This window comes from Poromitra crassiceps (assembly GCF_964638095.1).
Source record: "Poromitra crassiceps genome assembly, chromosome: 18".
NCBI lineage: Eukaryota > Metazoa > Chordata > Actinopteri > Beryciformes > Melamphaidae > Poromitra > Poromitra crassiceps.
This window is the reverse complement of record NC_139636.1, coordinates 2,859,326-2,883,307: the sequence shown is the minus strand read 5'-3', so window position 1 is coordinate 2,883,307 and position 23,982 is coordinate 2,859,326. Positions and strand designations below refer to the sequence as shown.

The 23,982-nt window shown below is 50.1% G+C and overlaps 1 protein-coding gene across 1 annotated transcript in view; it reads right to left on the bottom strand.

Annotated features, from left to right (window-relative positions):
* The window catches only part of LOC310793240 (copine-8-like), a gene marked incomplete at its 3' end in the record, with an annotated part of 97,305 nt that extends 73,540 nt beyond the window's left edge, over positions 1-23,765 (bottom strand). Inside the window, exons 1-2 of the mRNA XM_083655016.1 lie at positions 23,680-23,765; positions 810-850 (exon numbers count right to left, since the gene is read on the bottom strand). Coding sequence (XP_083511142.1) covers positions 810-850; positions 23,680-23,756 — 118 coding nt within the window. The 5' untranslated portion in view covers positions 23,757-23,765. The remainder of the gene's footprint in view (positions 1-809; positions 851-23,679) is intronic.
* Between the last annotated feature and the right edge of the window lie 217 nt (positions 23,766-23,982).

Sequence of the window (23,982 nt, the reverse complement as noted above, 5' to 3'; positions counted from 1 at the left end):
CACTGACCAAAGACAGTGTTTACATGAAAGCCACTGTTGAAATAAGACTGGAAAGGCTGGGCTTCCAGGTAATCCACCACATAAAGGTTGGCCTAATTATGGATTAATTATGCTGCACATGAATTATTGTTATTCTGACTGGCTCTATATACAGCTTGTACAATGCAATGTGTTCTCCACCCACATGAAGCAAACTACTTTCTTCAACAACACCGGTATGTTCTGTGTGTATTGAAAGAAGTTGTGGAACCCGGGTCGGCCACGTGAAGGACAAAGCCTTAGTGGTACCTGCTCTACCAAGGTGAGCCACCGGGGGACGCCCCGAGTGATTGATTTCTGATTGATTTGTGATCAATCAACCATCAACACCTCTACTGTACCTACCACCATTTCTTTATGGACCCAGCCCTCTCCTCATATACATAGACATGTATATGGACCCAGCCCTCTCCTCATATACATACATAGACATGTATATGGACCCAGCCCTCTCCTCATATACATACATAGACATGTATATGGACCCAGCCCTCTCCTCATATACATACATAGACATGTATATGGACCCAGCCCTCTCCTCATATACATACATAGACATGTATTTAGTGTATATGGACCCAGCCCTCTCCTCATATACATACATAGACATGTATAGCCCAGCAGTCTCAAAATAGAAGGGTAAGGCATGCAGAGTTGATCAGTAAAGGCTGTACGCTTGCCTGGGGTTTGGACAGCGGCACAGAATGGAAACAAAAAACAAAAAACAGATGACAAAGACACAAAGTGTGTGTGTTAGAAAACAAACTTACTTGGATCAGACTTGGAAAATGTGTCTCTGTCCAGCAGGTTTCTGAAAAACAAGAAAACAAGGAGACATATTGACAATTGATTGGAGACATATTGACAGACATATAACTGACTGCACTCCAACAAAACTCCCACTTTAATCCACAAAGACAGTGAAACTAAAATTGTATTACAGCATTAAACCATAAAGTCAAGCTGAAACTAGGGGGCACGGTGGCGCAGTGGTAGCGCTGTCGCCTCACAGCTAGAAGGTCCTGGGTTCGATCCCCACCTGGGACGCTGTGAGCGCGTACCCGTCCACATGTCCTCGAGTGCCCACCGCCCAGGTGGGGTCGTCAAAAGGGCCTTTCTGTGTGGAGTTTGCATGTTTTTCCCATGCCCCCTGGGTTTCCTTCATATAGGAACCCCTCACCAAAACATGCAATATCCTGGTCACTGAAGTGATGCCTCCTCTGGTCGTTCGGGGCGCCTGTTCGGAGGGAGGGGAACTCGTTGGAATAGTGTGATCTTCCCACGTGACGTGCTATGTCCTACCGGTGAAGCTTTCCCTGTCAGGTGAATAAAAGCGACTGGCTACTGCCCATGTCTCGGAGGAAGCATGGAGCCAGTTTCGGCTCTCCCAAGATCGGCAGAGGGTGGAGCAGCAACCAGGATAAATAAATTAAAATTAGTTGACGTCAGGTAATACTATCAAATTTCTATCCCATTTCAACCGATCACGAGATGACAGCTGTCAATCAATCTTCATTGCAAAGAGAAAATTCTGAGCAGGCAAGATGGCTGCCTAGTGCCTACATGGGTAGACTTTTCTAGCTCATACTGTAAAATTGGTAAACCACATTGTATAAGGTTAAGGAAAGAGCTAAAAACCATAGACACCAGACACAACTACTCAACCAGACACGCCTCAAGCACTAAATTAATTTTACCTCTACCTAGAACCAATGCACTAAAAAGAACTGTGATGTATAGGGCTGTTAAATATTGGAACTGTTTGCCTGGCAATGTTACTATGATTAGTAACAAATATAATTTCAAGAAGAAGTTAAAAAAAGCAACTTTGAATAAGGACATTAATTTCAGTTTTTTCGTTAATTAGTTAGTTATTTTTGTTTGTGTTGTATTCTGTAGTTGGAGCATATTTTTGTTGTAAACTGAAGTTGTTTGTTCAAGCTGTTGTTTGATAGATCAATTGTAACTGTTCCAATGTCTTTATGTTGTCTTTTTATATTATGTGTTGGACCCCAGGAAGAGTAGTCCTACACCTTGGTGTGGACTAATGGGGATCCTTAATAAACATAAACATAAACTGTAAATTTTTTCGAGGCATTTTTTTTTTAACTTTTTGGTCAAAAATTGCTCTTTTAATAGTAAAGGTTGCCAACCCTTGGTTTATGCATACATGTGGATTAGGATGGCATATAAACTCATCCGCACATCTCTAGTACGCACAGCAACGGTGTGCGTTCCGCATGGCGGAAAGCAGCTCCCAGATGGAGGAGTTCATTCCAAAAAGGGGAGTGGCTTCAGTAGTGTGGAAGTGGTTTGGTTACAAAAGAGCATGTACAACAAACCACGATAATATTTGAAGTAGGGTTGCACGATTAATCGTATTTTCATCGTCATCGCGATATGAAAATGCGCGATGAACACATCGCAAAAGTCGCCGGCTGAATAATTGTCCAAATGTTCATGTCATTCTGGCCAATACTCCACTTCTGTTATAACATTTCAGTCTGGAATATGGAATATCTTTCAATAATCGTTATGACTAAAAAAGCCTTTTAGCCTTTAAAAGGCTAAAAGTAATCTCATGTGTAAGAAATGACTGTTCTACATTGAAGTAAAAATGTAAATAATTAACTTGTTGGTTTTGGATTTTTTTTAGCTTCAAGAGTGCATTTTTGTTCGTATGACCCTCAACACAGGCTTTGAGAATCCCGTGCCACTTACTGATACGTATGCTTAAATTAACAGACTCATATTGCAAAATTAATTTAGGCCCTCACTGTAATACTCCAGAAGTTGAATTTGAAGTTCAGCATTAATACATTTGTCATTTTTTGTCTTAGATTTACCTTTGTGTGTTATTGCAATATAAAACTACATAATTGAGAATCAATTATTACGGTAGACCCCCTACCCATTAATATTTTTGTTTATAGCATTTTTTTATTTATCGCAGGTCATATCGTCATCGCAATATTGAACAGTGTTATCGCACATCACAGCTTTTCCTCACATCGTGCAGCCCTAATTTGAAGGCATATTTAAATATTTGAAGGCAAACTGTTATGTTTATGCTGCTGACATATACAATTATAACACTTATTTTGTTGCAATTGTATATTCTTGAAATTAATAATCCAATATTTTTCAGTATTTTGTCATTATCGTCAAGAATATCGTTATTGCAGAAATACCCTGAAATACTGTGATAGTGATATTAATTATTATAGGGCCATATCGCCCACCCCTACTCCTCAAGCTTGATAGCCCCCCCTTCCAAATGTGTCTGTCAAGCTCTAAACTGACTAATAAAGAGCTCCCCTCTCTGAACACAGGCACAATAATGAGCTCGAGATGAGAGATCAGATCAATGGACCAGTTGACAGGTTCAGAAGTCAAGTCAGAGAGGGGGGTAATCAATCTGCCTTTGAAACGGGCAGAAAAGAGGCGAGACATCCTCGTAAGTCTAAACGATCCTCAGACTGCAGTGTGATGGAGGGGGGACGTCCTCTCAGACTGCAGTGTGGAGGAGGGGGGACGTCCTCTCAGACTGCAGTGTGATGGAGGGGGGACGTCCTCTCAGACTGTAGTGTAGAGGAGGGGGGACGTCCTCTCAGACTGCAGTGTGGAGGAGGGGGGACGTCCTCTCAGACTGCAGTGTGATGGAGGGGGGACGTCCTCTCAGACTGTAGTGTAGAGGAGGGGGGACGTCCTCTCAGACTGCAGTGTGGAGGAGGGGGGACGTCCTCTCAGACTGCAGTGTGGAGGAGGGGGGACGTCCTCTCAGACTGCAGTGTGGAGGAGGGGGGACGTCCTCTCAGACTGCAGTGTAGAGGAGGGGGGACGTCCTCTCAGACAGCAGTGTGGAGGAGGGGGGACGTCCTCTCAGACAGCAGTGTGGAGGAGGGGGGGGACGTCCTCTCAGACAGCAGTGTGGAGGAGGTGGGGGGACGTCCTGTCAGACTGCAGTGTGGAGGAGGAGGGGGGGACGTCCTCTCAGACTGCAGTGTGGAGGAGGGGGGGGGACGTCCTCTCAGACTGCAGTGTGGAGGAGGGGGGGGGACGTCCTCTCAGACTGCAGTGTGGAGGAGGGGGGGGGACGTCCTCTCAGACTGCAGTGTGGAGGAGGGGGGGGGGGACGTCCTCTCAGACTGCAGTGTGGAGGAGGTGGGGGGACGTCCTCTCAGACTGCAGTGTGGAGGAGGGGGGGGGACGTCCTCTCAGACTGCAGTGTGGAGGAGGGGGGGGACGTCCTCTCACACTGCAGTGTGGAGGAGGTGGGGGGACGTCCTCTCAGACTGCAGTGTGGAGGAGGGGGGGGGACGTCCTCTCAGACTGCAGTGTGGAGGAGGTGGGGGGACGTCCTCTCAGACTGCAGTGTGGAGGAGGGGGGGGGGACGTCCTCTCAGACTGCAGTGTGGAGGAGGGGGGGGGACGTCCTCTCAGACTGCAGTGTGGAGGAGGTGGGGGGACGTCCTCTCAGACTGCAGTGTGGAGGAGGGGGGGGACGTCCTCTCAGACTGCAGTGTGGAGGAGGGGGGGGGGACGTCCTCTCAGACAGCAGTGTGGAGGAGGAGGGGGGGGGACGTCCTCTCAGACTGCAGTGTGGAGGAGGGGGGGGACGTCCTCTCAGACTGCAGTGTGGAGGAGGGGGGGGACGTCCTCTCAGACTGCAGTGTGGAGGAGGAGGGGGGACGTCCTCTCAGACTGCAGTGTGGATGAGGGGGGGGGACGTCCTCTCAGACTGCAGTGTGGAGGAGGGGGGGGGGACGTCCTCTCAGACTGCAGTGTGGAGGAGGAGGGGGGGGACGTCCTCTCAGACTGCAGTGTGGAGGAGGGGGGGGGGACGTCCTCTCAGACTGCAGTGTGGAGGAGGGGGGGGACGTCCTCTCAGACTGCAGTGTGGAGGAGGAGGGGGGGGGCGTCCTCTCAGACTGCAGTGTGGAGGAAGAGGGGGGACGTCCTCTCAGACTGCAGTGTGGAGGAGGGGGGGGGGATGTCCTCTCAGACTGCAGTGTGGAGGAGGGGGGGGACATCCTCTAAGACTGCAGTGTGGAGGAGGGGGGGGGGGACGTCCTCTCAGACTGCAGTGTGGAGGAGGGGGGGGACGTCCTCTCACACTGCAGTGTGGAGGAGGTGGGGGGACGTCCTCTCAGACTGCAGTGTGGAGGAGGGGGGGGGGACGTCCTCTCAGACTGCAGTGTGGAGGAGGTGGGGGGACGTCCTTTCAGACTGCAGTGTGGAGGAGGGGGGGGGACGTCCTCTCAGACTGCAGTGTGGAGGAGGGGGGGGGGACGTCCTCTCAGACTGCAGTGTGGAGGAGGGGGGGGGGGACGTCCTCTCAGACTGCAGTGTGGAGGAGGAGGGGGGACGTCCTCTCAGACTGCAGTGTGGAGGAGGGGGGGGGGGACGTCCTCTCAGACTGCAGTGTGGAGGAGGGGGGGGGACGTCCTCTCAGACTGCAGTGTGGAGGAGGGGGGGGGGACGTCCTCTCAGACTGCAGTGTGGAGGAGGGGGGGGGGACGTCCTCTCAGACTGCAGTGTGGAGGAGGGGGGGGGACGTCCTCTCAGACTGCAGTGTGGAGGAGGGGGGGGGGACGTCCTCTCAGACTGCAGTGTGGAGGAGGGGGGGGGACGTCCTCTCAGACTGCAGTGTGGAGGAGGTGGGGGGACGTCCTCTCAGACTGCAGTGTGGAGGAGGGGGGGGGACGTCCTCTCAGACTGCAGTGTGGAGGAGGGGGGGGGACGTCCTCTCAGACTGCAGTGTGGAGGAGGTGGGGGGACGTCCTCTCAGACTGCAGTGTGGAGGAGGGGGGGGACGTCCTCTCAGACTGCAGTGTGGAGGAGGGGGGGGGGACGTCCTCTCAGACAGCAGTGTGGAGGAGGAGGGGGGGGGACGTCCTCTCAGACTGCAGTGTGGAGGAGGGGGGGGACGTCCTCTCAGACTGCAGTGTGGAGGAGGGGGGGGACGTCCTCTCAGACTGCAGTGTGGAGGAGGAGGGGGGACGTCCTCTCAGACTGCAGTGTGGAGGAGGGGGGGGGGACGTCCTCTCAGACTGCAGTGTGGAGGAGGGGGGGGGACGTCCTCTCAGACTGCAGTGTGGAGGAGGAGGGGGGGGACGTCCTCTCAGACTGCAGTGTGGAGGAGGGGGGGGGACGTCCTCTCAGACTGCAGTGTGGAGGAGGGGGGGGGGACGTCCTCTCAGACTGCAGTGTGGAGGAGGAGGGGGGGGGGCGTCCTCTCAGACTGCAGTGTGGAGGAAGAGGGGGGACGTCCTCTCAGACTGCAGTGTGGAGGAGGGGGGGGGATGTCCTCTCAGACTGCAGTGTGGAGGAGGGGGGGGGACATCCTCTAAGACTGCAGTGTGGAGGAGGGGGGGGGGGACGTCCTCTCAGACTGCAGTGTGGAGGAGGGGGGGGACGTCCTCTCACACTGCAGTGTGGAGGAGGTGGGGGGACGTCCTCTCAGACTGCAGTCTGGAGGAGGGGGGGGGACGTCCTCTCAGACTGCAGTGTGGAGGAGGTGGGGGGACGTCCTTTCAGACTGCAGTGTGGAGGAGGGGGGGGGACGTCCTCTCAGACTGCAGTGTGGAGGAGGGGGGGGGGACGTCCTCTCAGACTGCAGTGTGGAGGAGGGGGGGGGGGGACGTCCTCTCAGACTGCAGTGTGGAGGAGGAGGGGGGACGTCCTCTCAGACTGCAGTGTGGAGGAGGGGGGGGGGACGTCCTCTCAGACTGCAGTGTGGAGGAGGGGGGGGGACGTCCTCTCAGACTGCAGTGTGGAGGAGGGGGGGGGACGTCCTCTCAGACTGCAGTGTGGAGGAGGGGGGGGGGACGTCCTCTCAGACTGCAGTGTGGAGGAGGGGGGGGACGTCCTCTCAGACTGCAGTGTGGAGGAGGGGGGGGGACGTCCTCTCAGACTGCAGTGTGGAGGGGGGGGGGGACGTCCTCTCAGACTGCAGTGTGGAGGAGGGGGGGGGGGACGTCCTCTCAGACAGCAGTGTGGAGGAGGAGGGGGGGGACGTCCTCTCAGACTGCAGTGTGGAGGAGGGGGGGGACGTCCTCTCAGACTGCAGTGTGGAGGAGGGGGGAGACGTCCTCTCAGACTGCAGTGTGGAGGAGGGGGCACGTCCTCTCAGACTGCAGTGTGGAGGAGGAGGGGGGACGTCCTCTCAGACTGCAGTGTGGAGGAGGAGGGGGGGGACGTCCTCTCAGACTGCAGTGTGGAGGAGGAGGGGGGACGTCCTCTCAGACTGCAGTGTGGAGGAGGGGGGGGGGACGTCCTCTCAGACTGCAGTGTGGAGGAGGGGGGGGGGACGTCCTCTCAGACTGCAGTGTGGAGGAGGAGGGGGGGGACGTCCTCTCAGACTGCAGTGTGGAGGAGGGGGGGGGGACGTCCTCTCAGACTGCAGTGTGGAGGAGGGGGGGGGGACGTCCTCTCAGACTGCAGTGTGGAGGAGGAGGGGGGGGACGTCCTCTCAGACTGCAGTGTGGAGGAAGAGGGGGGACGTCCTCTCAGACTGCAGTGTGGAGGAGGGGGGGGGGGACGTCCTCTCAGACTGCAGTGTGGAGGAGGGGGGGGGACATCCTCTCAGACTGCAGTGTGGAGGAGGGGGGGGGGGGACGTCCTCTCAGACTGCAGTGTGGAGGAGGAGGGGGGACGTCCTCTCAGACTGCAGTGTGGAGGAGGGGGGGGGGACGTCCTCTCAGACTGCAGTGTGGAGGAGGGGGGGGGACATCCTCTCAGACTGCAGTGTGGAGGAGGAGGGTTGCTTGTTGTGGAAAGTGACAGGTATTCAATAATGAAGAAATGGAGGAATCCCTCTGCGCTCAGCAGTCCCCTTCCTGGGCTTTTAGCATCAGAGGATTAGGACAGTAGGCCGCTGGGACAATGTAGCCCACATTTAATCAATGTCCTTCACTTTGTCCATCTCTTATGCTGTCATCTGTATTAGCCTTCTCCTCCCACTGAATATAAAACCATCATTAACATTCAACAGGGTTTGGTGTGAATGGAGTGATTTGCGTAGATATACGTTTGTAGTGGAATATAAATAGAAAATCAGTTAAAGTAATAATCCACGACATTTACATAGGAATACACATCCGTTTAGCTACTCTCTCCATCACCAACTGATCTGTAATAAGTTCATGAAAACTTTTACATTTGATGTGTTTTGACGCATTTCTCATTTGTTTGGCATGAACAGAAGAAGAACTGGGTCTTGCATGAGCAGCAATAGCCACCATGACTGACAAAGAGCGCCACCTACAGGAACTCAAACTTCACCAACAGAAAATCCAAGCTCCGCCCCGACACTGTTTGATTGACAGGTGATCTCTGGGAAGTGCAGTGCAGAAACACCACAGAATTGAGCACTTGGAGAAGAAAGATGGAGACAAAATCAAAACAAATGAAACAAATTTCCACTATTTGGGATTATTCAGACAGTTGTTAGATCATCACGTCTTCTCATCGTCACTAATGGCTGTTTTAGCATCAAACACCATGGCACCGCTGGCCCAGCTCAGGTTGCTCAGTCCCCAGCTTGTGTCCTAACCGAGGGGGGTTTCGGTTGGTCGCATTGAGGTCAATGTGGAAGTGTACCAAAAACTGCAGTTCCTCGAATAGCCACTTGAGGCTGGCTCTAAAAATTGAGTCATTCCCCATTCACTCCCATTATGTTAGAATGCCTGACTTTACAACAGAAATAAATATGTTTACAGCCTGGTTAAAAAAAGATCAGACCCAGGTGTTAAAGTAGGCTAAGCGGTGCAGGTACGCAGGTCCCACCCTTCTCCTCCACCCCCTCTCCTCTCACTCTGACACTGTGTGTGTGTGTGTGTGTGTGTGTGTGTGCGTGTGTGCGTGCGTGCGTGTGTGTGCGTGCGCGTGCGTGTGCGTGTGTGTGCGTGCGTGTCTGTGTGTGTGTGTGCGTGCGTGTGTGCGTGCGTGTGCGTGCGTGCGTGCGTGTGTGTGTGTGTGCGCGTGTGTGTGGGCGTGCGTGTGTGTGTGTGTGCGTGTGTGTGTGTGTGCGTGCGTGTCTGTGTGTGTGTGTGCATGCGTGTGTGCGTGCGTGTGTGTGCGTGCGTGTCTGTGTGTGTGTGTGCGTGCGTGTGTGCGTGCGTGTGCGTGCGTGCGTGCGTGTGTGTGTGTGTGCGCGTGTGTGTGTGTGTGCGTGTGTGTGTGTGTGCGTGTGTGTGTGTGTGCGTGCGTGTCTGTGTGTGTGTGTGCATGCGTGTGTGCGTGCGTGTGCGTGCGTGCGTGTGTGTGTGTGTGTGTGTGCGCGTGTGTGTGGGCGTGTGCGCGTGCGTGCGTGTTTCGAGCTGCTCTCTCCATATAGCGCGCCAAAGTCTCACCAATGAGGACGGAAGGGAATAAAAATATTGTGCATTGTTTTGAGGAGACTGACAGAACAGAGGGAATATCCTCAGACGACAACTCGCCACAGATGCAGACACGCTAAAAAGAAAGAAAAAATAAATGTAGGGACACTGCTGCGGGCGCATATAGCGAGAAAAATGGTGATGAGACGTCCTCTGACAGGTCGTTAAGCTTATTATTATGTCCGTTAATTTAGCCTACTAATGGCAACATCATTTGAGCATAAATCCTACTCACAAACTGTCGGCACAGATAATTCCTACTGGCGCTCCTGTTGCAGTCATGGATCACATCACTTTCCCCTCTTTATTGCTGTGACGCCGACGGCCATAACATCCAATCTATTATAATATTCCTATAGGGAGTTATGGATTTGTTGGGATATAGGCTATTTAGTAGGCTAGCGATGCACAGGAATACTATAACGTTAGTTGTTTCTCGTATAAAGGGAAACACCAGGCAAGACTGCATACAGTTACAGCCATTCTCCCCCCCCATTGCTGTGATTCCACTGTATTGAATTACATGCTTTGGTAACTTATTTCTGATAGTACAACTTCAATCTGGAGCTGTTTCCTCTCAATCCTCTGTCATTTTTTATGAATGAGCTGCAGCTGAGCTTCACTCCCGTCTTTCCAGCTTAATAAACAGACTTTAATTCTGGGCTGATACTACTTCGGCTGGCGGAACGAGAGGCGTATTGACAGGCTGTGTAAGGGGAGGTGTATTGACAGGCTGTGTAAGGGGAGGTGTATTGACAGGCTGTGTAAGGGGAGGCGTATTGACAGGCTGTGTAAGGGGAGGTGTATTGACAGGCTGTGTAAGGGGAGGCGTATTGACAGGCTGTGTGAGGGGAGGTGTATTGACAGGCTGTGTAAGGGGAGGTGTATTGACAGGCTGTGTAAGGGGAGGTGTATTGACAGGCTGTGTAAGGGGAGGTGTATTGACAGGCTGTGTAAGGGGAGGCGTATTGACAGGCTGTGTGAGGGGAGGTGTATTGACAGGCTGTGTAAGGGGAGGTGTATTGACAGGCTGTGTAAGGGGAGGTGTATTGACAGGCTGTGTAAGGGGAGGTGTATTGACAGGCTGTGTAAGGGGAGGCGTATTGACAGGCTGTGTAAGGGGAGGTGTATTGACAGGCTGTGTAAGGGGAGGTGTATTGACAGGCTGTGTAAGGGGAGGTGTATTGACAGGCTGTGTAAGGGGAGGCGTATTGACAGGCTGTGTAAGGGGAGGTGTATTGACAGGCTGTGTAAGGGGAGGTGTATTGACAGGCTGTGTAAGGGGAGGCGTATTGACAGGCTGTGTAAGGGGAGGTGTATTGACAGGCTGTGTAAGGGGAGGTGTATTGACAGGCTGTGTAAGGGGAGGTGTATTGACAGGCCGTGTAAGGGGAGGTGTATTGACAGGCTGTGTAAGGGGAGGTGTATTGACAGGCCGTGTAAGGGGAGGTGTATTGACAGGCCATGTAAGGGGAGGCGTATTGACAGGCTGTGTAAGGGGAGGTGTATTGACAGGCCATGTAAGGGGAGGTGTATTGACAGGCCATGTAAGGGGAGGTGTATTGACAGGCTGTGTAAGGGGAGGTGTATTGACAGGCCATGTAAGGGGAGGTGTATTGACAGGCCGTGTAAGGGGAGGTGTATTGACAGGCCGTGTAAGGGGAGGCGTATTGACAGGCTGTGTAAGGGGAGGTGTATTGACAGGCCATGTAAGGGGAGGCGTATTGACAGGCTGTGTAAGGGGAGGCGTATTGACAGGCTGTGTAAGGGGAGGCGTATTGACAGGCCGTGTAAGGGGAGGTGTATTGACAAGCTGTGTAAGGGGAGGCGTATTGACAGGCTGTGTAAGGGGAGGTGTATTGACAGGCTGTGTAAGGGGAGGCGTATTGACAGGCTGTGTAAGGGGAGGTGTATTGACAGGCCATGTAAGGGGAGGTGTATTGACAGGCTGTGTAAGGGGAGGCGTATTGACAGGCTGTGTAAGGGGAGGTGTATTGACAGGCTGTGTAAGGGGAGGCGTATTGACAGGCTGTGTAAGGGGAGGTGTATTGACAGGCTGTGTAAGGGGAGGTGTATTGACAGGCTGTGTAAGGGGAGGTGTATTGACAGGCTGTGTAAGGGGAGGTGTATTGACAGGCTGTGTAAGGGGAGGTGTATTGACAGGCTGTGTAAGGGGAGGTGTATTGACAGGCCATGTAAGGGGAGGTGTATTGACAGGCTGTGTAAGGGGAGGTGTATTGACAGGCTGTGTAAGGGGAGGTGTATTGACAGGCTGTGTAAGGGGAGGTGTATTGACAGGCTGTGTGAGGGGAGGCGTATTGACAGGCTGTGTAAGGGGAGGTGTATTGACAGGCTGTGTAAGGGGAGGCGTATTGACAGGCTGTGTGAGGGGAGGCGTATTGACAGGCTGTGTAAGGGGAGGTGTATTGACAGGCCATGTAAGGGGAGGTGTATTGACAGGCCGTGTAAGGGGAGGTGTATTGACAGGCTGTGTGAGGGGAGGCGTATTGACAGGCCATGTAAGGGGAGGTGTATTGACAGGCTGTGTAAGGGGAGGCGTATTGACAGGCTGTGTGAGGGGAGGCGTATTGACAGGCTGTGTAAGGGGAGGTGTATTGACAGGCCATGTAAGGGGAGGCGTATTGACAGGCCGTGTAAGGGGAGGTGTATTGACAGGCTGTGTAAGGGGAGGTGTATTGACAGGCCGTGTAAGGGGAGGTGTATTGACAGGCTGTGTAAGGGGAGGTGTATTGACAGGCTGTGTAAGGGGAGGTGTATTGACAGGCTGTGTAAGGGGAGGTGTATTGACAGGCCATGTAAGGGGAGGTGTATTGACAGGCCGTGTAAGGGGAGGTGTATTGACAGGCCATGTAAGGGGAGGTGTATTGACAGGCCGTGTAAGGGGAGGTGTATTGACAGGCTGTGTAAGGGGAGGTGTATTGACAGGCTGTGTAAGGGGAGGTGTATTGACAGGCCATGTAAGGGGAGGTGTATTGACAGGCCGTGTAAGGGGAGGTGTATTGACAGGCCATGTAAGGGGAGGTGTATTGACAGGCCGTGTAAGGGGAGGTGTATTGACAGGCCATGTAAGGGGAGGTGTATTGACAGGCCGTGTAAGGGGAGGTGTATTGACAGGCCGTGTAAGGGGAGGTGTATTGACAGGCCATGTAAGGGGAGGTGTATTGACAGGCCGTGTAAGGGGAGGTGTATTGACAGGCTGTGTAAGGGGAGGCGTATTGACAAGCTGTGTAAGGGGAGGTGTATTGACAGGCCGTGTAAGGGGAGGTGTATTGACAGGCTGTGTAAGGGGAGGCGTATTGACAGGCCATGTAAGGGGAGGCGTATTGACAGGCTGTGTAAGGGGAGGCGTATTGACAGGCTGTGTGAGGGGAGGCGTATTGACAGGCCATGTAAGGGGAGGTGTATTGACAGGCCATGTAAGGGGAGGCGTATTGACAGGCTGTGTAAGGGGAGGTGTATTGACAGGCTGTGTAAGGGGAGGTGTATTGACAGGCTGTGTAAGGGGAGGTGTATTGACAGGCTGTGTAAGGGGAGGCGTATTGACAGGCCATGTAAGGGGAGGTGTATTGACAGGCCATGTAAGGGGAGGCGTATTGACAGGCTGTGTAAGGGGAGGTGTATTGACAGGCTGTGTAAGGGGAGGTGTATTGACAGGCTGTGTAAGGGGAGGTGTATTGACAGGCTGTGTAAGTGTTTTGTCTCTATAGCTAATTTCACCTTTCATGATAACTGTATGGGCGGTGCATTTTTATACAACCATTTAGAGTCAAATAGACGACACAAAAGACTATTATGTTTTGGACGTGATGGACAGGTCACCTGTCCATTGATTGTGTAGCTCGTTGTTCACGGAAACAATAGCAGGGGGAGGCGCTGCGGCTCTGGCAAACTCCCTCTCATCCAAATATGGGTACAATACATCACTTCCGGCTCCAAAAAACAAGATGGCAGCGGCCAAAATGCCAAACCCAAGGCTTCAAAACGGGAGTCCACCAATGGGTGATGTCACACACTCACTACGCCCATCTTTTCTTACAGTCTACGGTCCTAACAGAGTGCTTCCTATCTTCTAGTCTTAATCTACAGCACTTTGATCACCCCAATACAAAGCAGCAACACCACCAACGCCTTGACATGTGTGATGACTTTCATTCTCACATTTTTTAAAGGAGGCGGCCCGCTGTCTGTAATTGGATGATGTTTTTCATGGCTTTTACACCCTTGGATGTTCCTTCTTCTCATTAAAAAAGCATCACTAGAGAAAGCACTAGAGAAAACTAGTTTAGAAATGATTTTCACTTGAAAAAACTGTTTTCATAGACATAGACTCAAGGTAATAGGCAGAGATGCAAGCGTACCATAAACTGTGTCTCGTCCAAACTCCAAAAGTGTTACTTCCCTGCCACCTCCACACAACTGGTGTGGTGTCTATTAATACCAATCAAATCGGAGCACTCCACATAATTAGTGCAATTAGGCTCACTTGGACTAAGAGCATAATCTCGTTCATTATCATCAGTATAGTCTTTAGATGTTGTTTGGGTCATGACTTACGCACATTATTGTCGTAATTGCATTATAATCACATTCACCAGTATCTCCTGACGCTGCACACTGCCTGTCAAGTAGTGTAGATCTTTGATCTTTGGCATCAAATTCTGTTCACTAACCCACAGAATTTGCTCAAGTCAGCTTGAAGAAATCCCAGAGGTGCTGAAGAGAAGAGGCTAAGTATGCAGAAGATGAAAGCAGGGGAACAAAAGGGGCAGGCAGGGGGGGAGGTGTGGAGTCTAGAGCGATGGAGCCGTATATCTTCTCTCTGCAGACAGGGGGAGGTGTGGAGTCTAGAGCGATGGAGCTGTATATCTTCTCTCTGCAGACAGGGGGAGGTGTGGAGTCTAGAGCGATGGAGCCGTATATCTTCTCTCTGCAGACAGGGGGAGGTGTGGAGTCTAGAGCGATGGAGCTGTATATCTTCTCTCTGCAGACAGGGGGAGGTGTGGAGTCTAGAGCGATGGAGCTGTATATCTTCTCTCTGCAGACAGGGGGAGGTGTGGAGTCTAGAGCGATGGAGCCGTATATCTTCTCTCTGCAGACAGGGGGAGGTGTGGAGTCTAGAGCGATGGAGCCATATATCTTCTCTCTGCAGACAGGGGGAGGTGTGGAGTCTAGAGCGATGGAGCCGTATATCTTCTCTCTGCAGACAGGGGGAGGTGTGGAGTCTAGAGCGATGGAGCTGTATATCTTCTCTCTGCAGACAGGGGGAGGTGTGGAGTCTAGAGCGATGGAGCTGTATATCTTCTCTCTGCAGACAGGGGGAGGTGTGGAGTCTAGAGCGATGGAGCCGTATATCTTCTCTCTGCAGACAGGGGGAGGTGTGGAGTCTAGAGCGATGGAGCCGTATATCTTCTCTCTGCAGACAGGGGGAGGTGTGGAGTCTAGAGCGATGGAGCTGTATATCTTCTCTCTGCAGACAGGGGGAGGTGTGGAGTCTAGAGCGATGGAGCTGTATATCTTCTCTCTGCAGACAGGGGGAGGTGTGGAGTCTAGAGCGATGGAGCCGTATATCTTCTCTCTGCAGACAGGGGGAGGTGTGGAGTCTAGAGCGATGGAGCTGTATATCTTCTCTCTGCAGACAGGGGGAGGTGTGGAGTCTAGAGCGATGGAGCTGTATATCTTCTTTCTGCAGACAGGGGGAGGTGTGGAGTCTAGAGCGATGGAGCCGTATATCTTCTCTCTGCAGACAGGGGGAGGTGTGGAGTCAAGAGCGATGGAGCCGTATATCTTCTCTCTGCAGACAGGGGGAGGTGTGGAGTCAAGAGCGATGGAGCTGTATATCTTCTCTCTGCAGACAGGGGGAGGTGTGGAGTCGAGAGCGATGGAGCCGTATATCTTCTCTCTGCAGACAGGGGGAGGTGTGGAGTCTAGAGCGATGGAGCTGTATATCTTCTCTCTGCAGACAGGGGGAGGTGTGGAGTCGAGAGCGATGGAGCCGTATATCTTCTCTCTGCAGACAGGGGGAGGTGTGGAGTCAAGAGCGATGGAGCCGTATATCTTCTCTCTGCAGACAGGGGGAGGTGTGGAGTCGAGAGCGATGGAGCCGTATATCTTCTCTCTGCAGACAGGGGGAGGTGTGGAGTCGAGAGCGATGGAGCCGTATATCTTCTCTCTGAGCTAACAGGCAGGAGTCGATGGACTAAACGATGGCTAACTGCTAGCCACATTAGCAAATACCATGCATTTTGCATCATTCAGAACCCTGCAGCCCGTTTGGTGTTCAACCAACCAAAATTATCTCATGTCACTCCCCTCTTCCGTGACCTTCCCTGGCTTCCCATCTCGGCTCGCATCAAATTCAAGACACTGGTACTGGCCTACAGGGCAGTCCACATGTCAGCCCCTTCATATCTGCAGTCCATGGTCAAGTTCCAAACTTCTCATCGCTCCCTCCGCTCCTCCACCCGTCCAGATCGCCTCGCTCCTCCACCGCTACGTGGGCTCAAAAGTCGCTCGTCCCGATCGCGACTCTTCTCGTCCCTGGCCCCTCAATGGTGGAATGAGCTCCCCCCTTCAGTCAGAACGGCCGAATCACTGGCAATCTTTCGGCGGAGACTAAAAACTCACCTTTTCAGGCTACACCTGGGCCCTTCTTGAACTAACATCTATTAAAAAAAAAAAAGATAACCCTACTAATGCTACATGTTACTTATTCCTTCTCAAACTACTTCCTACATGGTGCTAGTCTATCAAAATATCTTAGCTGTCATTGATTGTGTTGCATAGTGGTTTTCTGTACTGTTGACAAATTGTGATATTGTAAGTCACTTTGGACAAAAGCGTCTGCTAAATGACGTAATGTAATAATGTAAATTTTGCAAGCCATGTCAGGCCGAATTTAGCGTAGAACGCGGTGGGGAAAATGACGTTAGCAAACATGCTAAACATGCCAAACACAAACAAGCCGTGGAAGCACAGAGGCAAACTTCTAACATATTCCATATTCACTGACACTCTCACAATGTTTGCACTTGATATTTTTTGTTATGTACATTTTAGATGCTGACTTTTGATCACATGTTTTGTACATGTTGTATGTTTATTTTATCATTATTTTTTTAATTTAAGACTAATTAAAAGTAATTTACTGTACATCCTTGTATTTGTTCTATTAATTTGTGGTATAAGGTTATATGGGTGCGCATTGAGGTTGTAACCGGGAGAGAGTCTGGCTGGTCATATCTCACTCTCGGCTAGCGGGGAAAAAAGGCTCTGATATCTTTACAACCATCCACCGAAAGTACGAAGCAGGCCTGCTTTATTGCACAACAATCCAAATCTTCGTCAAAACTTGCCATTTTCAGTGTAGCAACGAGCTAGCGTTGTTGTTGTTGTTGTTGTTGTTTCACAGCGGCGGAGGCATTTGAGACCGACAGATTCGACACACAGGGAAATCCATAAAGGTTCCATAGTTACGTGGACCAGCCCCTTCCGCCGTTCTGGCTTTTTCCTGTGTGCCCATAAACCCAAGATGGTGTGTCGAGCCGCACCCGTGTTCATGTTAGCTGGTAGCCTATGGTAGCATATTTGTTTGTTAGGGATCCTGTCTGTCATGTCCGTGTCCACCATTTCTCCCAAAAATGACACGCTCAACAGAGTACTGTAAAGGAGTCCTCCAACTCAAAACATCGGAGCTGGTCGAGGTTGGGAGGCTTCGCCTGAAGAGCTTCACAAGTCAAGAAGACCAGGTGAGCCGTTTGTTTGTTCATTCATTGTTTGTTCATGTTACAGGACCATTGGTGCAGTTAAATAGACAAGGCAGGCAGGCAGGCAGACAGACAGACAGACAGACAGACAGACAGACAGACAGACAGACAGACAGACAGGCAGACAGACAGACAGACAGACAGACCAGGACCAAGAGCACAGATTGATCTTTCTTAGCAGCAGCCTGTTGTGACCATTTTGCTGCCTCCTACAAATCAAAGGCCTCTCAGCAAGTCAGCGTGCTGCTTCAATACAGCCACATCACAACATCACGTCCATTCTTCCACAGGAAACCCTCCCTGGTGTTGTCAGCTCTTTCCTGCGGAGAGCTGGAGGTGGAAAACTAAAGAGAAACCACTAAGTGGGTGATGATGTCATACATACTAAATGGGTGATGATGTCATACAGCGACAGGCTCAAGGGGCTTTTCCTGAAAATATTTGTGTATTGGAATGATCAGAACGTTTTCTGCGTGCCCTCTCTTCTGGTGCACTTAACCAGTTGACCAGCCAATCAGAGTGATTTCTCTCACCGACGCTGATTCGACATGTCGAATCGGACGGAAAAGCCGTCGACTAGAGCCAACGGTGGGAGACACACCGCAACAGATGCTCACTGACAGCCCCGTCATGGCCGACAGCCGCCTATCGGCTTCGTGTGTCAAGGGCTTAAAAGCCTGCCCCCCCCATAACATGCAGGTACACTCCATCGTGTGTGTGTGTGTGTGTGTGTGTGTGTGTGTGTGTGTGTGTGTGTGTGTGTGTGTGTGTGTGTGTGTGTGTGTGTGTGTGTGTGTGTGTGTGTGTGTGTGTGTGTATTATCCAAGGCTGGTGATCAAGAGTGATGGGCGCTCATCAATCAAACAGGAATGTAGTAGGACTGTGTGCGGTTACAGGAGACATTACTCTTTGATGTAAAATATTGGACTTGACTTAATCAAGCTGTCAGCTCTTCTGCTGCACTACACGCCTGAGGAGTCTGGGGATGCTACTGGATGTCTCCAGTGAAGCAGGACTCTGTTGAAGGATGGGATCTGGCTCGACTGGATGCTTCACTAGGCTGCTGAGATGCAGGACCACCAAGATGGAGAATCCACACCAGCCACCGGCTAAATGCTGCTAACTTTATTTTGTGTCGAGGCCGGGACGCGTGCCCGCTCTCTGCCCGCCGCTTAGGGACGGAGCTAACCATTGTTTCAAGGTTATTTTGTGTTCTAAATAACAGATTGGATGGTTCAACAGTGAATGTGTTTGGAGAATATTGGAAAACAATCAGCCACTGTGGCTGTGTGGCTTACGGACGAAAAGGTCAGTTTTCCTGCTTTCACTTTAAAGACTCTACTTACTGTATGGTGAATGTTTTCGCTGGAGTCTCCTCTGAAGTCAATAAAAAACGGTTTGAAGGTGCAATAAGTACAATTTTTTCCCCCTCTGCCCTGTAGCACAAAATTACCACAATATCTGTGGGTGGTTAATAAGATTGTTGATCAAAACCAAAGACTCAACGATGACTTAGAGCTCAGATCAATAGCTAAGATTCAGTGGCTTTCAAAGCTCAATCTTCAACTTGCACTTTCAACTGCTGAAAGACAGAGAACTTTGATACGAGCAAGCCATTTCATCCTCAAGCCAAAAAAAGCAAACAACAAACGGTATTATTAGAGTTTATCACCTCTTCTCTTGACATTTCTGTTGGATCGTCGTTGCTCTAATTAGCTAGTTTACTCCTCTCTATTGTGACAAATGGGACTTTATTATGTCTGTGCATAAAGATCTGCTGATGTTGTTGCAGTTCCCACTGTTTGCCAATAGAGCTTGATAGAAGTCACTGATTACTTAATATCCCTTTAACTCTAAACTAATTTGGGGAAATGCTCCTACCTGAAATGTATCTGTCAATAGATTGTGTCAAACATGTAAACGACTATTATTTTCCTATCCACCTTATTTTTGAATGCCCCCCTGTAAAAAAGAATTGTGGGTACAAGGTCCGGTTTAACGTGACTTATTGTTGCAGCTTGCCATTTCCTTTGTTATACTCGGCTGCAGACCCGAATTATAAACCGGAAACTGGAGTACGTTATAAAAGTTATACATATAGTCACGTTATAAACAACTAACCAACGCTGGGGGTCCGTATGGAAACAGTGTTACTCGAAATGGTTAAAAGTTAAATCAATTTGGTCATTCAGTGGCGTTTTACTGCCATGTAAAGTAACTATTACGCTACCCGTTAGCATTAGCCACAGTAGCCGACTACCCACAATGCATTACGTTATCCCAGCACCTGAACGACACGGCTGTAGAGCAGAATGGCTCTGCTGTAAAATCCTCATAGACGTTTTTTTTGTCAAGTTAAAACCATAGACTGTAAAACAGTCTATTACACCGGAAGCGGAAGAAGCACCCATCAGTAGGGGTGTCACGATACACTCAGTTCACGATACGATACGTATCACGATACTGGGTTCACGATAACGATACGATTTTAACAATATTTTTTTAAACTTGAATAATGACAATATATGACTGGAAAAGTAGTATTTTATTTGAAATGCACAAATACAAAACATGCTGTTGTGGGAAATTGTTATTACAATAACAACTAGAAAAAACATGAGATTGGAGATAAGGCTTATCTTGAAATAGAATGAGTTACACCGTCACTTAGATTTACTTTGAACTAAAAGGTTTCTCAGCAGTATAAATTCTCATTATGCATCTTCAGTTTTTCTTCAAACTCAAACAACAAGACTTTTCTTAGTCTATTTTTTATGCATCTTCAGTTTTTCCTGTCAAGTAAACAGTTTTGCCAGAAACTCAATTGAATGGTTTCTCTCCTGTATAACTTCTCATGTGTCTCTTCAGAGACTTGTTCAACTGAACTACTTTCCACACATTGAACTTCAACAAACAAAGACGTTTCTTAGTCTATTTTTGAAAAAAAAAATATATATATATATATATAAAAAAAAAAAATCGCGATATGAGATTTCATCTCAACGATACATATCGTGACGTTTTACTATCGCGAAATTTCGTGGGACGATATATTGTGACACCCCTACCCATCAGGCATCATGGCAGCTAGAAATAAGGTGGATATATGTGTATAGCCGTTTTCACACATGCGCTTTATACCAGGAAATGACCAGAAAGCAGTGTAATGCCTTCATGTGTGAAAGTTGTTTTCCGGTATAAGCGCGACCCCGTCATCGTGGACATTTCACCAGTTCAGAGGTTGTCAGAAGAGCGGTATGTCTGCTTCATGTGTGGGCATGCCGATTTCCCCCCTCCCCTCTCTGCTCGAGAGAGGCCAGTCCTTCAGTCCTTCGCACTTCGCAGCAGCCCGACACAGGACAGACACAGCGAAAATTCCAAGCCACCCAACGCTTGTATGTAGAGAAAGCAAATGCACGAAGCGAAATATGGAAGTATTTTGCTTATGTTGCTGACAGCGAAGGCAAGCTCCTGGACACATCAAACGAAACCAGTCTGTAAAAAGTGCTTCAACGCGACGCAGGTGAACGGATAAACATCGAACCAGCCAGGCTATTTCTGTCAGACAGGGATCCCAACGTCTTCAAAGATTTCAGTTCAAAGACTGGTTAGCGAATGTGAAGGATACAACATACATGCCCTCTTAAGTCAAACGAGTGTGATTTATTGTGTGACAACTAACTTATTTCACCATCTGAGTTTTGCCGACCCCCTAAATAAGGACGATTCCCCATCCAAGTGCACACGTCACTCCCCACCCGCTCCGCAGTGCCGCCCCGCCCCCCAAAATACAGGCTATTTGACTGCTATATTGACACATGTGAGCGCTCGGGTGTGAAGGGAAATTCCGGGAAATGGCCGATATTGATTTACAGGCAATGTTCCTGTACGCATGTGTGAAAACGGCTCATGTAAGTATTTTGAAAGCAAATGTCGAGAGATGACTCCTAACTCCAACCATAGGCTTACCAATAATCTGCTGTTCTTTCATGCAGCGATGATTTATTACTATTAGCTATTTCCAAATGGTGTTTACATCATTTCGGAAGGAATATTCATAAGAGATAGTGAGCGCTAAATCCATAAGATAATAACCAGGCTGGCTTTATTCCCCAGAGTCTCCCTGCAGATTGTGAAGCTGCTGAACAGAAAACAGCAACAGCAGCTTGTCTTGTAGCTGGCTGACTTTTCAGCTACTCTTTTTCTTTTGTAATCTCAGTGGGATTCATTATTCCCCTCAAACCATGCATTGGAAGAATCTGCTTCCCAAAATAAAACTAAAAATAGAAATAACACGGATGGATAGATAGAGAAATAGATGCATCAATAATTCACCAAATATAATATACAATTTAACACTCCAGTACCTGGGGGATTGAGCTGTGCATTGCTCCATATGCAACTCCTGAGTCTCATGCACAAACACTACAGCAGTCTTAAGCAAACAGTCCCTCCCACAGTTTCACTAAAGTCACCGTTTCCTTCATGCAAAAATACAGTGAAAATCGGGGGGCATCGCGATGGCTCACCTGGTACCACTAAAGGCTCAGTCCTTTGCGTGGCCGACATGGGTTCAATTCCGGCCCGTGGTGCCTTGCCACAGGTCATACCCCTCTCTCTCCCCACCTGTCCTGTCTATCTACTGTCCTATCTACTGTCTATCTACTGTCTATCTACTGTCTATCTACTGTCCTATCCAATAAAGGCAAAAATCCCCCCCAAAAAAGAGAGAACAGAATAGTGGGGGGAAAAGTGTGAACTAGCTGTCTAGCCTCCAGTTTGCGACCATCATCAGGCAAACAACCACCAAGATGCAGAAAATAAATTATAGTTATAGTCAGAAGAAGAAGAATTCATGCTTTACAAAAAGCCCTATCTCAGATAACTTTACACACTATAATGTCTATATCACCTTGCCAACAAGAGCAGTTGTTACAGCAGTGACTGTCAACTCTTTTCACATCAAGAACCCCTAATTTAGTCCACATCAGAACGTGGATCCCCATTTGATGAGATTTCGTCTGTCAAAACCAAATCTGGGATAGGACCATGGGTATCATTAGGCCTGGGCATTGGGGGCTATAGCCCCCATCTGCCCTGCGCAGATTGCCCTTTCTGCCCTGCGCATGCTAATAGGGCGGGCGAGGCCACGCGGCAGCCGAGCTGCAGGCGAGGCCAAGGTTGAGCAATTGTTCGCTGAGCGACGTCACTCGGGCACTCCATGATGTGATCAGTGATGGTCACTCGAGCAATTGTGATGTCATCAGTGATGTGAAGTTGAGCAATTGTGCGCTGCGCATGCCAGTAGAGCAGGCGAGGCCATGCAGCAGCCGAGCTGCGGGCGAGGCCATGCAGCGGCCGAGCTGCGTATGCGAGGCCAGCGCAATGTGCGAGCTGCAGGGCGGGCGAGTCCGCACAGCGGCCAAGCATAGGAATCGAGCAAGCATGATATACTTGATCAGAAATGCAACAATTTGCTTCCTCTCTGTGTGCAAGTAACCTATACGAGGGATCAGCCGAGCAGCATTTTGGTAAACAAACCGCGTCACTGGGTGGCAACGACAATGGAACCCTATGGAGCCCAAGTGGCGCGAGGCATGAGTGTCTGACTCTAGCCAGTTAACTCTGTTTACATTTTAAAAACTGCGACAGCTGTGATGTGAGTGATGTCTTTCCCTTCTTTATAGGTTCCTTGTCTGTCAATCAAGGCTAATGCCGAAGTTTAACAATTTATAAATTTGCTATGGGGACTGGAACCCTCTCAAGGACCCCTAGTGGTCCCAGCAGGACCCCACTTTGAGAACCACTGATCTTGTTTTTCTGTAGGCTATTAGCTCCCCCCGGACTTCCCTAAAGAGGGCTGTGCTAATATAAGCCCCCAATGTCTTCAGACCCTGGATGCACCCCTGGGATATAGACCCCACGCCTATCTGTACTGTAGGTAATGTCGTAGAGAGATGACGTTGAAACTGACCACCAGAACAGTCATTCTTCTATTGATCAGTTTGCTGGCAACCCCCTGGAACCCCCTCAAGGACACCTGCTGGTCCTCGGACCCCAGGTTGAGAAGAACCACGTGGGCTACGGGCCATTTACCTCACATTCAATGTAGCTAAATAAACCAGGCAAAGAAAAGGAGATGAACCAGGCTGTTTTGTTGTTGTTGTTGTTGTTGTTGTTGTTGTTGTTGTTGTTGTTGTTGTTGTTGTTGTTATGAGGTTATCCTCCTATCCTTCATCCATCAACTCACCTTAAACATGTTGGTGATTTGAGGTGAGCAAGGCTGTCAAGTGTGCAGAGACTACTGGAGGCACGCACGCACACGCACGCACGCGCACACACACACACACGCACGCACGCACGCACGCACACACACACACACACACACACACACACACACACACACACACACACACGCGTTTACTAGTTGTACCTTTTTAACAACAGCACAGAAATAAATGGTGCTTCCTCACCTGCAGGATACAGAGAGTTCAACTTTGGTGGCAGGTATGGCAGCGGTGAAAGGCTCGAAGTCGCCAATACACGCCATCTTCACCGAGCTACTCGTGGTCCACACGGCGCTGTGTCCGGTGCTGCCTGCTGCTCCCTGGCATGAGAGGAACCGGAGGAAGACGCTCCACAACGAGCTGCTCCAGCCGCTTTACTGACGCGTCAAGCCCGCCTGCCTGGAGAGGGAAACGTGGAGCTGCAGGCAGCGCGGTGCTGTGTGAGGGATGAGAGAGAGTGAGAGAGAGAGAGAGAGAGAGATATGAGAG